We start from the raw sequence: 15,339 nt of genomic DNA on the forward strand, positions 1-15,339 counted from the left end.
CTGAGTCCTCGTATGATACTGTATAACATTGTCAGCCTCAGTCTGTCGCTGTAACGGGGGGAGATGAGACGGAGACACGCAGCGGATGATACTGTGTATCCCAGGTGTGCACAGGGCCGGCTCTGCCATTAGGCTGCTGCCTAGGGTGCTGGGATCTGGGGGGGAGGAGAGTTATTGGCTGATATTTGTCACCTTGTTTCCCCAGTGAGGAAGACCTGAAGTATCTTCGCTTTCTTAAAGCGCTCACAAATGACCTGAAGCGTAAAGGCTGCGATTCCAGCGGGTGAGTGCGCAGCGAGGATAATTTACAGGTAATAGTGACGCGCGCTGCATTTTGTTTACCCATGAATTCGTATGCGTCATCTAATCCCATTTCAAGGTGTGGACGACTGCGGTGGAGACATGGGCAGTATTCAATGAGCATTTTGGCGATGTGCAGCGAATCCTGTTTAGGATTCGCTGCACATTCGCCACTGCTCGCCGCATTCCGGAGCCTCGCCGGCTCCAGTATTCAACGAGTCAGGGGCTCGCTGCCCCTGACCGGCGAATTTGAACTCCTGCGGCGGATGCCGCAGGGAGCCTGAGGACGGGGGCAGGCAGAGAGATGGATGTCTCCCTGCCTGCCCCAGAACATTTGTGGGGGGGGGGGTGGTGGGCTCCCCGGGTGCCAGGCAGCACAGGCTGCCCCCCGGGGGTGCCAGCAGGGGACCGGCTATATTCACTACACCCGATCATGCATATGTAATGATCGGGTGAAGTGAATATATGAATATCTAATGTGCTTACAGCACATGAATAAAAACAGCATGCCCCTCCTCAGAATAAAATTCCTGATTTTTTGACACCAAATGTAAAAAACAAAACACTTTATTTTAAAAGTTCACATTCCACTTCACCATAAAAAGATAGCGATTGCTACTCGGTGAATCATGGCGAAAAAAACCTTGAAATGTATTCACCATGTGGTCATTGAATAGGGTGATTCAGCGTTTTAGTCAGAAATTCGCCTTACAGCACAAAATCGCCATAAAAACCTGGCGAATCAGCCTCATTGAATACCGCCCATACTGAGCATCCTCCATTTATATAGTTAGCTCCCCTTTAGCGTCTTCACCTCATTGTCTCATACAAAAACTGCCTCACGGAACAACTACTGTATTGTTCTATGTATTGTATTGCAGCTGAGAACAATAGGCCGTGGCTCACCAGAGGCTAGCTGGGGAGGGCTCCATCTGGGCATAATCTTATCAGTGTTCCCCGTGGATCTCCAGACTGACATTAAGGGGCCCATTTATTATTGTGTATTTGCAGCTCAATGCCCAAGCAACCAATGAGATCCTGTGTACCATTTTCTAGGCTGCAATCGACAAATCATAGATAGAATCTGATTGGTTGCTATGGGTAACCTCTTTAGTCACTTCACCCCGAGCTGCTTCATTTCTGGAGTATTGCATTGTGGCGATGTATTAATGTTCTGTTATTTCTCCATCAGTGCTATGGAACGTGTGTATGAGGATCACCTCAGGAGGAATGGGAACATGGATGAGGTAGGTAATGATTATTATACAACTCCAAAGTATGAGGTCACGGGAACATCAGTGTAGCACAGGCTCACACAGATATGGCAACTGGTAGTGGGCAACCAGATAAATGGTCGGTGGGTATAAAGGCAAACACAAGGCCGAGGTCAGTAGTTACACAATGCAGACAACTGTGCGGTTGGGTCTGGGCCCCCTAATCCTCTGAGCCCCATAGCAATGGCACCCCCTGCACCCATTACACAGTAACTGCGCCCTTGGTGTAGAACCATCACCGGGTCCTACGCTGCGATATGCAGGAGCTTTTCCCAGCGGGCGCTCACATCACCTGGTCTCAGGATATTACGTGTGAGCTGAATATAGGGAAACGAAATGCATCTTACATGGAATTATTTTTAGCAGCCGCTGCGAGAATCATTAATCACCTGCCTGATACAGTTTCTAATTGAATTTGACTAAATTGTGGATAGTAATTGATACTTTCATGCATCACACATACCAGGCGCAGAGCACCTATTGCTGGAAGGTTTCATCTGCACTTCTCACACACTTATAACTGTATCATTACCACTATATTACAGAGGTCCATTACATGGCGTTACACCTATATCCCTCCAAGTACTGTAACCAACAGATCCGATCAGAGGACTGAAAGATTCATGCAGGGCAAATCCTTCCCAAACCACATTGGGAATGAGATCCCAACGGTTGTGCTGGTTGGAGGGTGGGACTGTCACTCCGAACACTGCGGATCCACAGGAGCCCCAGCATGAGATCCCACTAACCCTAGTGCCTAACCCTCCCCCTAGTGCCTAACCATAACCCTCTCACTAGTGCCTAACCCTAACCATCCCACTAGTGCCTAACCATAACCCTCCCCCTAGTGCCTGACCCTAACCATCCCCCTAGTGCCTAACCCTAACCCTCCCCCTAGTGCCTAACCCTAACCATCCCACTAGTGCCTAACCATAACCCTCCCCCTAGTGCCTGACCCTAACCATCCCCCTAGTGCCTAACCATAACCCTCCCCCTAGTGCCTAACCATAACCATCCCCCTAGTGCCTAACCATAACCCTCCCCCTAGTGCCTAACCATAACCCTCCCCCTAGTGCCTAACCCTAACCCTCACCCTAGTGCCTAACCCTAACCCTCCCCCTAGTGCCTATCCCTAATCCTCCCCCTTGTGCCTAAAGGCCCCCATACATTAGGCCGACTTGTCCTAGGGACAAGTCGGACCCAATTTACCTGCGAGCCGCCCGGCAGCTCCCCGGGAGGCTCACATACAATTTGGCACTTGATGTGCCATTTTTACATGGGATAAATCGCATGCGATTTATCCCATGTAAAAAAAAACCCGGGGAGCTGCAGGGCGGTGAGGAGTAGTGGGGGCGGGCAGCGGCAGTAGTGGGGACGGGCAGCGGTGGTGGGGGCGGCCAGCGGCGGTAGTGGGGACGGGCAGCGGCAGTAGTGGGGACGGGCAGCGGTGGTGGGGGCGGGCAGCGGCGGTAGTGGGGGCGGGCAGAGGCGGCGGCGGTGGGGGGGGGGCGGTCAGCGGCAGCGGGCGGCGTTTGCGGTGAGCGCAGTGTACTTACACATAGCAGCAGCGGGGACGGGACGCGCAGTGGCGGCTATCATATTTTTAAAATACTTGTCAAATGACCGGCCGCTCTCTGATTGGCTGAGAGCTCTCCGGCCAATCAGAGAGCGGCCGGTCATTTGACAAGTATTTTAAAAATATAATAGCCGCCACTGCACTGCCCGTCGTCCCCGCCGCTGCTGCTATGTGTAAGTACACTGCGCTCACCGCACACGCCGCCCGTCCCCACCGCCGCTGGCCGCCCCCACCACCGCTGCCACTGGCCGCCCCCACTACTCCCCCGGTGTCTGTATGCATATGCCTGTCAGGTGGCAGGCATATGCATACAGGGAGGTCGGACGTGATCGTATGTACAGACCGTCCGACCTCCCTGATCCGGTCCGATGCGCATGGGACCGCGCATCGGATCGGATCAAATGTCGCATACCTACGATTTTGGGCCGATTTCATCCGATTATCGGCACAAAGTGCCGAAATCGGATGAAATCGTCCCAAAATCGCATAGTGTATGGGGGCCTTAAGACTAACATTCTCGCTAGTGCCTAAGACCCTCCCCCTAGTGCCCAACCCTAACTTCCACCTAGTGCCTAACCCTCCCCTCGTGTCTAACCCTAACCTTCCACTAGTGCCTAACCCTCTCCCCGTGCTTGCGTGGGTTTCCTCCGGGTACTCCGGTTTCCTCCCACATTCCAAAAATATACTGGTAAGCTAATTGGCTCCCAACATCTGAACCCTAGTCTGTCTGTGTGTGTGTGTACATGTGGTAGGGAATATAGATTGTAAGCTCCACTGGGGCAGGGACTGATTTGAGTGTTCAACTATTCTCTGTACAGCGCTGCGGAATATGTGTGCGCTATATAAGAAACTGGTAATAATAGTCTCTGTACAGCGCTGTGGAATATGTGTGCGCTATATAATAACTGGTAATAATATTCTCTGTACAGCGCTGCGGAATATGTGTGCGCTATATAAGAAACTGGTAATAATATTCTCTGTACAGCGCTGTGGAATATATGTGCGCTATATAATAACTGGTAATAATAGTCTCTGTACAGCGCTGTGGAATATATGTGCGCTATATAATAACTGGTAATAATAGTCTCTGTACAGTGCTGCGGAATATGTGTGCGCTATATAATAACTGGTAATAATAGTCTCTGTACAGCGCTGTGGAATATGTGTGCGCTATATAATAACTGGTAATAATAGTCTCTGTACAGCACTGAGGAATATGTGTGCGATATATAATAACTGGTAATAATAGTCTCTGTACAGCACTGCAGAATATGTGTGCGCTATATAATAACTGGTAATAATATTCTCTGTACAGCGCTGCGGAATATGTGTGCGCTATATAATGACTGGTAATAATAGTCTCTGTACAGCACGGTGGAATATGTGTGCGCTATATAATAACTGGTAATAATAGTCCCTGTACAGCTCTGCGGAATATGTGTGCGCTATATAATAACTGGTAATAATAATCTCTGTACAGCGCTGTGGAATATGTGTGCGCTATATAATAACTGGTTATAATATTCTCTGTACAGCGCTGCGGTATATGTGTGCGCTATACAAATAACTGGTAATAATATTCTCTGTACAGCGCTGTGGAATATGTGTGCGCTATATAATAACTGGTAATAATAGTCTCTGCACAGCGCTGTGGAATATATGTGCGCTATATAATAACTGGTAATAATAGTCTCTGTACAGTGCTGCGGAATATGTGTGCGCTATATAATAACTGGTAATAATAGTCTCTGTACAGCGCTGTGGAATATGTGTGCGCTATATAATAACTGGTAATAATAGTCTCTGTACAGCACTGAGGAATATGTGTGCGATATATAAATAACTAGTAATATTCTCTGTACAGCGCTGTGGAATATGTGTGCGCTATATAATAACTGGTAATAATATTCTCTGTACAGCGCTGCGGAATATGTGTGCGCTATATAATAACTAGTAATAATATTCTCTGTACAGCGCTGCGGAATATGTGTGCGTTATATAAATAACTAGTAATATTCTCTGTACAGCGCTGTGGAATATGTGTGCGCTATATAATAACCGGTAATAATAATCTCTGTACAGCGCTGCGGAATATGTGTGCGCTATATAATAACTGGTAATAATATTCTCTGTACAGCGCTGTGGAATATGTGTGCGCTATATAATAACTGGTAATAATAGTCTCTATACAGCGCTGCGGAATATGTGTGCGCTATATAATAACTGGTAATATCTGTACAGCGCTGCGGAATATGTGTGCGCTATATAATAACTGGTAATAATATTCTCTGTACAGCGCTGTGGAATATGTGTGCGCTATATAATAACTAGTAATATTCTCTGTACAGCGCTGTGGAATATGTGTGCGCTATATAATAACTGGTAATAATATTCTCTGTACAGCGCTGCAGAATATGTGTGCGCTATATAATAACTAGTAATATTCTCTGTACAGCGCTGTGGAATATGTGTGCGCTATATAATAACTGGTAATAATATTCTCTGTACAGCGCTGCAGAATATGTGTGCGCTATATAAAAACTGGTAATAATATTCTCTGTACAGCGCTGTGGAATATGTGTGCGCTATATAATAACTGGTAATAATATTCTCTGTACAGTGCTGCGGAATATGTGTGCGCTATATAATAACTGGTAATAATATTCTCTGTACAGCGCTGTGGAATATGTGTGCGCTATATAATAACTGGTAATAATAGTCTCTGTACAGCGCTGTGGAATATGTGTGCGCTATATAATAACTGGTAATAATAGTCTCTGTACAGCGCTGCGGAATATGTGTGTGCTATATAATAACTGGTAATAATAGTCTCTGTACAGCGCTGCGGAATATGTGTGCGCTATATAATAACTGGTAATAATAGTCTCTGTACAGCGCTGTGGAATATGTGTGCGTTATATAATAACTGGTAATAATCTGTACAGCGCTGTGGAATATGTGTGCGCTATATAATAACTGGTAATAATAGTCTCTGTACAGCGCTGCGGAATATGTGTGCGCTATATAATAACTGGTAATAATATTCTCTGTACAGCGCTGTGGAATATGTGTGCGCTATATAATAACTGGTAATAATATTCTCTGTACAGCGCTGTGGAATATGTGTGCGCTATATAATAACTGGTAATAATAGTCTCTGTACAGCGCTGTGGAATATGTGTGCGCTATATAATAACTAGTAATATTCTCTGTACAGTGCTGTGGAATATGTGTGCGCTATATAATAACTGGTAATAATAGTGTCTGTACAGCGCTGTGGAATATGTGTGCGCTATATAATAACTGGTAATAATAGTCTCTGTACAGCGCTGTGGAATATGTGTGCGCTATATAATAACTAGTAATATTCTCTGTACAGCGCTGTGGAATATGTGTGCGCTATATAATAACTGGTAATAATAGTCTCTGTACAGCGCTGTGGAATATGTGTGCGCTATATAATAACTGGTAATAATATTCTCTGTACAGCGCTGTGGAATATGTGTGCGCTATATAATAACTGGTAATAATAGTCTCTGTACAGCGCTGTGGAATATGTGTGCGCTATATAATAACTAGTAATATTCTCTGTACAGCGCTGTGGAATATGTGTGCGCTATATAATAACTGGTAATAATAGTGTCTGTACAGCGCTGTGGAATATGTGTGCGCTATATAATAACTGGTAATAATAGTCTCTGTACAGCGCTGCGGAATATGTGTGCGCTATATAATAACTGGTAATAATATTCTCTGTACAGCGCTGCGGAATATGTGTGCGCTATATAATAACTGGTAATAATAATCTCTGTACAGCGCTGCGGAATATGTGTGCGCTATATAAATAACTGGTAATAATATTCTCTGTACAGCGCTGTGGAATATGTGTGCGCTGTATAATAACTGGTAATAATAGTCTCCGTACAGCGATATGGAATAGGTGTGCACTATATAATAACTGGTAATAATAGTCTCTGTACAGCGCTGTGGAATATGTGTGCGCTGTATAATAACTGGTAATAATAGTCTCCGTACAGCGATATGGAATAGGTGTGCACTATATAATAACTGGTAATAATAGTCTCTGTACAGCGCTGTGGAATATGTGTGCGCTATATAATAACTGGTAATAATAGTCTCTGTACAGCGCTGCGGAATATGTGTGCGCTATATAATAACTGGTAATAATAGTCTCTGTACAGCGCTGTGGATTATGTGCGCGCTATATAATAACTGGTAATAATAGTCTCTGTACAGCGCTGTGGAATATGTGTGCGCTATATAAATAACTGGTAATAATAGTCTCTGTACAGCGCTGTGGAATATGTGTGCGCTATATAAATAACTGGTAATAATAGTCTCTGTACAGCGCTGCGGTATATGTGTGCGCTATATAAATAACTGGTAATAATAGTCTCTGTACAGCGCTGTGGAATATGTGTGCGCTATATAAATAACTGGTAATAATAGTCTCTGTACAGCGCTGCGGAATATGTGTGCGCTATATAATAACTGGTAATAATATTCTCTGTACAGCGCTGCAGAATATGTGTGCGCTATATAATAACTGGTGATAATAGTCTCTGTACAGCGCTGCGGAATATGTGTGCGTTATATAATAACTGGTAATAATATACTCTGTACAGCGCTGCGGAATGTGTGCGCTATATAATAACTGGTAATAATAGTCTCTGTACAGCGCTGTGGATTATGTGTGCGCTATATAAATAACTGGTAATAATAGTCTCTGTACAGCGCTGCGGAATGTGTGCGCTATATAATAACTGGTAATAATAGTCTCTGTACAGCGCTGTGGATTATGTGCGCGCTATATAATATAACTGGTAATAAATTTCTCTGTACAGCGCTGCGGAATATGTGTGCGCTATATAAATAACTGGTAATAATAGTCTCTGTACAGCGCTGCGGAATATGTGTGCGCTATATAAATAACTGGTAATAATAGTCTCTGTACAGTGCTGCGGAATATGTGTGCGCTATATAATAACTGGTAATAATAGTCTCTGCACAGCGCTGTGGAATATGTGTGCGCTATATAATAAATGGTAATAATAGTCTCTGTACAGCGCTGTGGAATATGTGTGCGCTATATAAATAACTGGTAATAATATTCTCTGTACAGCGCTGCGGAATATGTGTGCGCTATGTAAATAACTGGTAATAATAGTCTCTGTACAGCGCTGCAGAATATGTGTGCGCTATATAATAACTGGTAATAATAGTCTCTGTACAGCGCTGCGGAATATGTGTGCGCTATATAATAACTGGTAATAATATTCTCTGTACAGCGCTGCGGAATATGTGTGCGCTATATAATAACTGGTAATAATATTCTCTGTACAGCGCTGTGGAATATGTGTGCGCTATATAATAACTGGTAATAATAGTCTCTGTACAGCGCTGCGGAATATGTGTGCGCTATATAACTAACTGGTAATAATATTCTCTGTACAGCGCTGCGGAATATGTGTGCGCTATATAATAACTGGTAATAATAGTCTCTGTACAGCGCTGTGGAATATGTGTGCGCTATAGAATAACTGGTAATAATATTCTCTGTACAGCGCTGTGGAATATTTATTTATTTATTTATTTATTTATTAACAGTTTCTTATATAGCGCAGCATATTCCGTTGCGCTTTACAATAGCAGACAGTGATACAACAAAACAGGGTATTTACAGACAGTCAAAATGTAGGAGGGCCCTGCTCGCAAGCTTACAATCTATAGGAATATGTGTGCGCTATATAACTAACTGGTAATAATATTCTCTGTACAGCGCTGTGGAATATGTGTGCGCTATATAAGAAACTGACAATAAATAAATATGTGTGCAGCACACATGATCTGAGGATTGACCTCATGGCACGCGGATCGTACCTAAACACCTCATTATGTGCACAAAAAACTCAAAATGTATCAAATCAAGCCTAAAGTAGTTCTGATGTATGGCCAGCTTAAGAGATGACCATGTGTGCCCTCTGTCTGGGCATGCTGGCACACATCCCATTGCTGGACAGTAGCGACCAGTAGCAGGACCTTGTAGTAAATTGCAGATACAGATTTGAGTTACACCGTACCAGACATTATATGACACCGACAATCCGCTTCCATCCAGAGATCAGCATTAGGAACATCATTTGCCTTCACTGGGCAGCAGTTAAATCTCTATTTTCCTTTCCGGGGAAGATCTCATTATCTGGCGTGACACGAGACTGATCCGGCCTGTCACATGTCCACAGTCCCATCACGCTGTAATAAGGCTCTGAGATCTGTACGCATTATTGCTGTCAGGTTGGATCGGTTCTTCCTCTGGATTGTGGCGTAAGGAAACGTGTCTGCCAGGTTGGACCCGCTGGCATACATCTGTAATCAAACGCGCTGTCATACGTGACTTAGGGAGATAAAAGCTGGAATACCAAGTATGGAGAAGGTGACAACGCTTGTACTGGTGTCGGCAGAAACACGGACGCAAAAAGTCTCATTTGTCACAAAGATTAATGATCACTTTAAAATGTGACGACAAATGCTAATTAGTGTAATTACCTGAGCTCCAACCACAGCGCTGGATTCTGCATGTAAATAGGTTTTATTTAACAGTTGTTACAAAGAGAACAGTAAGGGGGTTACTACAGTACATGACTTACTCAGATCCCCACTGATGATACATATACCAGGGGTAGTTAGAGGAGCTGTGGGTTCCCTCTGGCGGTAGTCAGGGATGTAGAGAGCTGTGGTGGGCACTGGTCATTTAGTGTGGCGGGGGGAGGCATGGTCATGCCTACTTATGCAAATGTTTAAAATATAATTTTAAGCACCTGCTAAGAGGAAGCAGCCGCCTGTAAAATGAAGCTGCTGCTGCTCCTGACAGATAAGGAGGGTGGGGGGTTTTGGTGGACCGGGGCCCCTCCATCAGGCCGAGGCCTGGGTAATTAGTTCCCCTCCTAAGTGAATGAACAGAAAATAAATCAAAATCAAATTAATATTTGACCACCCTTTGCCTGGAGGACAGTTTCATGTCACAGAGCGTACACCATGGCAAACACAGCAACAAGACACGAGATAGTTATACTGCATCAGCAAGGTCTCTCCCAGGAAACGATTTCACAGCAGACTGGGGATTCAGAATGTGCTCTTTTGAAGAAGCACAAAGAAATGAACAATGTTGAGGACCTTAAATGCCGTGGTTGCTCTCTGGTCCGGGGGTAACATGTCGCCCCCGGCCAGGGAGACAGCGAAAAGCCCAGCCCAGTACTCAATCCCTGGGAGAGGTGAAACGTCGGGACTGAGTAGGTGTTTTCTTCTCCTTCGGTTGGTCTATTCGGCCGCTGCGGGGGAGACTCATCGAAAAGCCCGGTGGAGTATCCATTCCCATGCCGGGGGGCCGGAAAGGGCCTGCTGGTGAGGCGGAGAAACACTTGGTCGGACGCTGACTGGCTGGCTGCTTGGAGTCCGAGGCTGCACTGTGCCCCCGGGGAAACTCGGGGGTGCCGAACATGCACGGGTGATCCCAAAAATCACCATGCACTAGTATGGCACTAGCACTGCGCACTTTCCCTCTAGGTATGCGCTTCACGTCCTTACCTCGTCCTTTTGGATGAGGTAGGACAATTTTTCACACCCCCACCCTGGCCTTCTGGCTAGGGTCCTTTATTATTTATTTCTCTTCCCCCTCTCACGTTTGTCACTTTTCACGTTCCTTGTATTTTTTTGTAGTTTGTCACGTTTTTTTGGGTTGTGTGGTCGACCCTTTTGGGCCTTCCATTTCCCCAATGTGCCGAAGCTCTCGCCTTTTGGGGAGAGCTTCGGTCCCCCCGAGGACGACCCCGAGCCGCAAGGCGGAGGGAAGTCCACTGCGGGTCTCTCCAAACCACGGGGTGCGGAGGACCCACCGTCCTAACCCTTTCGGGGGTTGAGGAATGAGGGTCTCTCTAAGCTTCGGCGAAGAGGACCCACCGTTCCCTATTTTCCCCTCTTCGGCCTTATGGTTGAGAGGGGTTAGGGGAAAAACGGGGCCCTGTCTCCTAGGAGACGGACCCATTCGATCGAACGGCCTCCTTTGCACGTGTTTAGGCACAGCACTGGTGGTGGGGAGCACACCTCGGGCTCCTGAGTTTTTTCAAACTCATCAGAGGAAAGCTCATCATGCTTACTTCCCTTGTAAATCAGAAGATGTCCAGTAGTGCCATCAGCTCAGAACAGGCAGAAACCAGTGGGACCCAGGTACACCCATCTACTGTGTGGAGAAGTCTGTCCAGAAATGGTCTTGACGGAAGATGTGCGGCCAAAATGCCATAACTATGCCATGGACAGAAGGCCAAGCAACTCTGTAGGAAAACATAAGAACTGGACAATGGCGGCAGGTGGTCTGGACTGATGAGTCACAATGTGAGATATTTGGCTGTAACAGAAGGCAGTTTGCCCCCAGGAGCGTCTGCAGACACCAGTGAGGCGCGGCAGAGGTTCCTTGCTAGGTTGTGGCTGCATTTCAGAAAAGGGAGTTGTGGATTTGTTCAGGATTAATGGTATCCTCCTGCTAAGAAAGCCAGGCAGGTTCTTATCCATCATGTATTACCATCCCAGATACGTCTGATTGGCTCTGAATGTATTCTGTAGCAGGACAACCACCCCAAATATACAGCCAATGTCATTAAGAACGATCTTCAGGATTAAGAAGAACAAGGCGTCCTGGAAGTGATTATATGGCCTCATAGAGATCCAAACTCATCATCATTGAGTCTGTCTGGGATTACATGAAGAGAGTGAAGGATCTGAGCAAGCTACATCCACAGAAGATCTGAGGTTCTACCTTACCACCTAGAGGATCTGATGCTGGTGTGAAGGAAAAGGGCGTCACACCACATAACGATCTGGTTTACATTTCTCCTCTGTTCCTTCACTTTGCATTGTGTTAACTGATACAAAATAGACTATTAACACTTCTATTCTTTTTTTTTTTTTTTTAAATTGAGTTTTTATTTTTCTTATGCAAAAAACAAACATAAATACACTTAAATACAATACATGACATATACATAAAACAACGCTTACATCCCCATGGCCGGTCACTCCCCCAACTATACAGGAAAATCTACACCTATATGCTATATATATTCGGCTGTGAATGGCACTAAACCACGTAATCCAATCAGTTATAGCCCTACACCCAAAGAGGAAGGGGACCAATCATCCGTCGTTATACGATTATTACTCATGATTTCATCGTGAAAGATAAAACTTAAACCCATTATACTCCTATACTTAGGCCCCCACTAAATTCCTTGCTGTCCAATCATGATACTATAACAAAATATTATTATTAAACAGTGCCTAACTAAATCACCAAATACAATACGGCCTTTATTAAGGCGTGAGTCCATATACTTTAACAAAACATTCTGGAAATTAGATACCCTCCCCCCTCCCCAATCCCTAAAAATCTATAAACACCCCTCGTATACTGTAATCAAAATTTCAACATACCCCATGTTATGTAATATAATTTATTAAACTGTGTAGTGAAATCCAATATTGTCTCCCCCAATATCACTATCATAACCATTTCTTATTTACCTCAACTTATAATATTTCAACCATTATTATCTTTAATAACCGTGCACAAAATATTTCACTAAAAAATGGAAAAGAAAAAAAAAAAAAAAAACCTTTGTTATAAAATGAGTCATTATCTCATTACAATGCTATATAGAATTTGGAAGTCGTCCACCCACCCCATACCTTATAAAATTTTGAAAAACACCCTCTTGTAGCATACATATATTTTTCATGAGAGCAAGTAGCATTGACTAAATTAATCCATTCCGCCACCGAGGGCCCCACCGTTGCCATCCACTTCCTAGCAATAATTACTTTGGCACATGAGACAAGGATCCTGATCAGTTGTGTCGCTTGCCCACTCTGTTGGGTATCTACCAACCCTAAAACTAAACAAATAGGACTAAAGATAGAACTGGGAATTCCCAACTCCAACATAACGTTACAGATGGCTGACCAGAATGCTTGCACACCCGTACACTCCCAAACTAAATGCCAATGTGTACCTGGCTCTACCCCACATCTAGGGCACCCCCCACTGGCAGAGCTCCCCATATGCCTCAATCGCTCCGGAGTGAAATAAATTCGATGTAAAATATTAAATTGTACCTGCTGGACCGAGAGAGACATTGAGGATTTGCCATTAACCGATAAGACCTCCCTCCAATCTATTACCAGGACATGAGGGATAACCCTAGCCCACTGAGTCCTCAGCTTATCCAACCCCCCTTCTTGCTTAAAAGAGTGGATAAATCTATATATTTTAGAGAGGTGCTTCCTAGTTCCCAGTTTCCCCATAAATTCCTTACACGGAGCTTCCCTAATATTCAGGGAACCTCTCCTCATCATACAGGCTAATGCACTTCTAACCTGAAGGTAATTAAAGTACGCTTTCCTAGGGAGGTCATGCCCCTGTTGTAGTTCCTCAAAGGAACAAATTATCCCTTCCTGTACCCACGATCCTACAGCCAGCAAACCATGCGCCTCCCACAATACTCCACCTAAGTCCTTTTTGTGACCTCCGACAAGGAGAAGACTGAGGACTGAGGATCCGTGTCCACAAAATTTGTCAACTTTTGCACCTGTCTCCACACGCGTATAGCTTGGCCTATCAGGGGGGGGCGCTTTACCCCATAACTTCCCTGCCAACAACAATTGAAGAGGAGACAACCCTGATTTCCCCGCCATTGCCAGGGTCCTGAATTCCCCACCCTCCTCACTTCCCTTTACCCATGGGCAAAGATGACATAACTGTGATGCGTAATAATAGAGTCTAAAGTCTGGGAGGGCGAGACCCCCCTCTCCTCTATCCCGGGTCAAGATGGATAATCTAATCCTTGGGCATTTGTTTTTCCAAATGAATGAGGAAAGAACACTATTCAACTCATGAAAAAATTTAACATTAATATAGCACGGGGAGTGGAGCAGCAGGTACAAAAGTTTTGGCTGAATACACATCTTCAACAAATTAACCCTTCCCAATTGCGAGAGTGGCAAACCAACCCATCTCCGACACTTGGCTTTGATTTCACCAAGAAGCGGCCTTAGATTGTCGGCGATATAATCCCGCGGGTTATCAGAAATCATCACGCCCAGGTACTTAAATTTCCTAGCGATTTTTAACGGGCAGGCAAGCTGGATATCAGGAGTCACGGAACCCAGGAACATAACATGGGACTTGTCCCAATTCATTTTTATACCTGACCTACCCCCAAAATCATTTAAGAGGTTCACAATTAATGGGAGATCAACGCCCGGACTGTCAGACCCAATTAGGAGGTCGTCAGCATACAGAGAGACCAATTTACTCCCACATGAATTATAACAGCCCAACTTCTGTCTGAGTAAATGAGCCAGTGGCTCCACTGCCACCGCAAACAGCAGTGGGGACAGCGGACACCCCTGCCTTGTACCCCTGGCCAAGGGGAAGGAGGAGGAGGTGAAACCATTAACCGAGATACGAGCCAATGGCTGCCGATACATTAACCTTATCCATCCAATAAAACCCTCCCCGATACCAAATGCTCTTAACACGGGCCATAAATACTCCCACTCAATTACATCAAAAGCCCTACTGGCATCGAATGAGGCAACAGCCGCACCTTTATTACCAGAATTGATCATTTGAATATAGGAAAGAACCCTCCTCAGGTTAACAGCCGTCGACCTACCAGGTCTGAAACCTGTCTGGTCCTGGTGTACTATTTCATCCAACACTTTCCCCAAACGGTTGGCCAGTATTTTTGCAAAAATTTTAGCGTCCGAAGACATAATAGATATAGGTCGATAAGATCCAATCTGAGAGGGGTCCTTCCCCTCCTTGGGAATCATAACAATATAAGCTTCTTCCATAGAGGGAGGTAACCTACCCTCAGCCTGGACACCACCCAACAGTTCCCATAGTGGAGTGGCCAGAACATTTGAGTATTTGGAATAAAATTCCCCCGGTAACCCGTCAAGCCCCGGGGCCTTGTTTTTGGGGAGGGCTTGAATTACCGAGACTACCTCTTCTAACGTAATTGGGGCGTCCAAAAGCTCTTTAGAGGCCACAGAGATTTGCGGGAGTTCCAATGCCCCCAAGTAGTCTATAATATTTCCATTTCTGTTCAATCC

At 45.0% G+C, this 15,339-nt stretch overlaps 1 protein-coding gene across 1 annotated transcript in view; it reads left to right on the forward strand.

The window, feature by feature from the left end:
- The window catches only part of LOC146062441 (spermatogenesis-associated protein 7-like), a 120,111-nt gene that overhangs the window by 82,509 nt on the left and 22,263 nt on the right, over positions 1-15,339 (forward strand). Inside the window, exons 8-9 of the mRNA XM_083174583.1 lie at positions 206-283; positions 1,493-1,547. Coding sequence (XP_083030709.1) covers positions 206-283; positions 1,493-1,547 — 133 coding nt within the window. The remainder of the gene's footprint in view (positions 1-205; positions 284-1,492; positions 1,548-15,339) is intronic.

Source organism: Crinia signifera, chromosome 3, assembly GCF_055691185.1.
Source record: "Crinia signifera chromosome 3, ASM5569118v1, whole genome shotgun sequence".
Classification (NCBI taxonomy): Eukaryota; Metazoa; Chordata; class Amphibia; order Anura; family Myobatrachidae; genus Crinia; species Crinia signifera.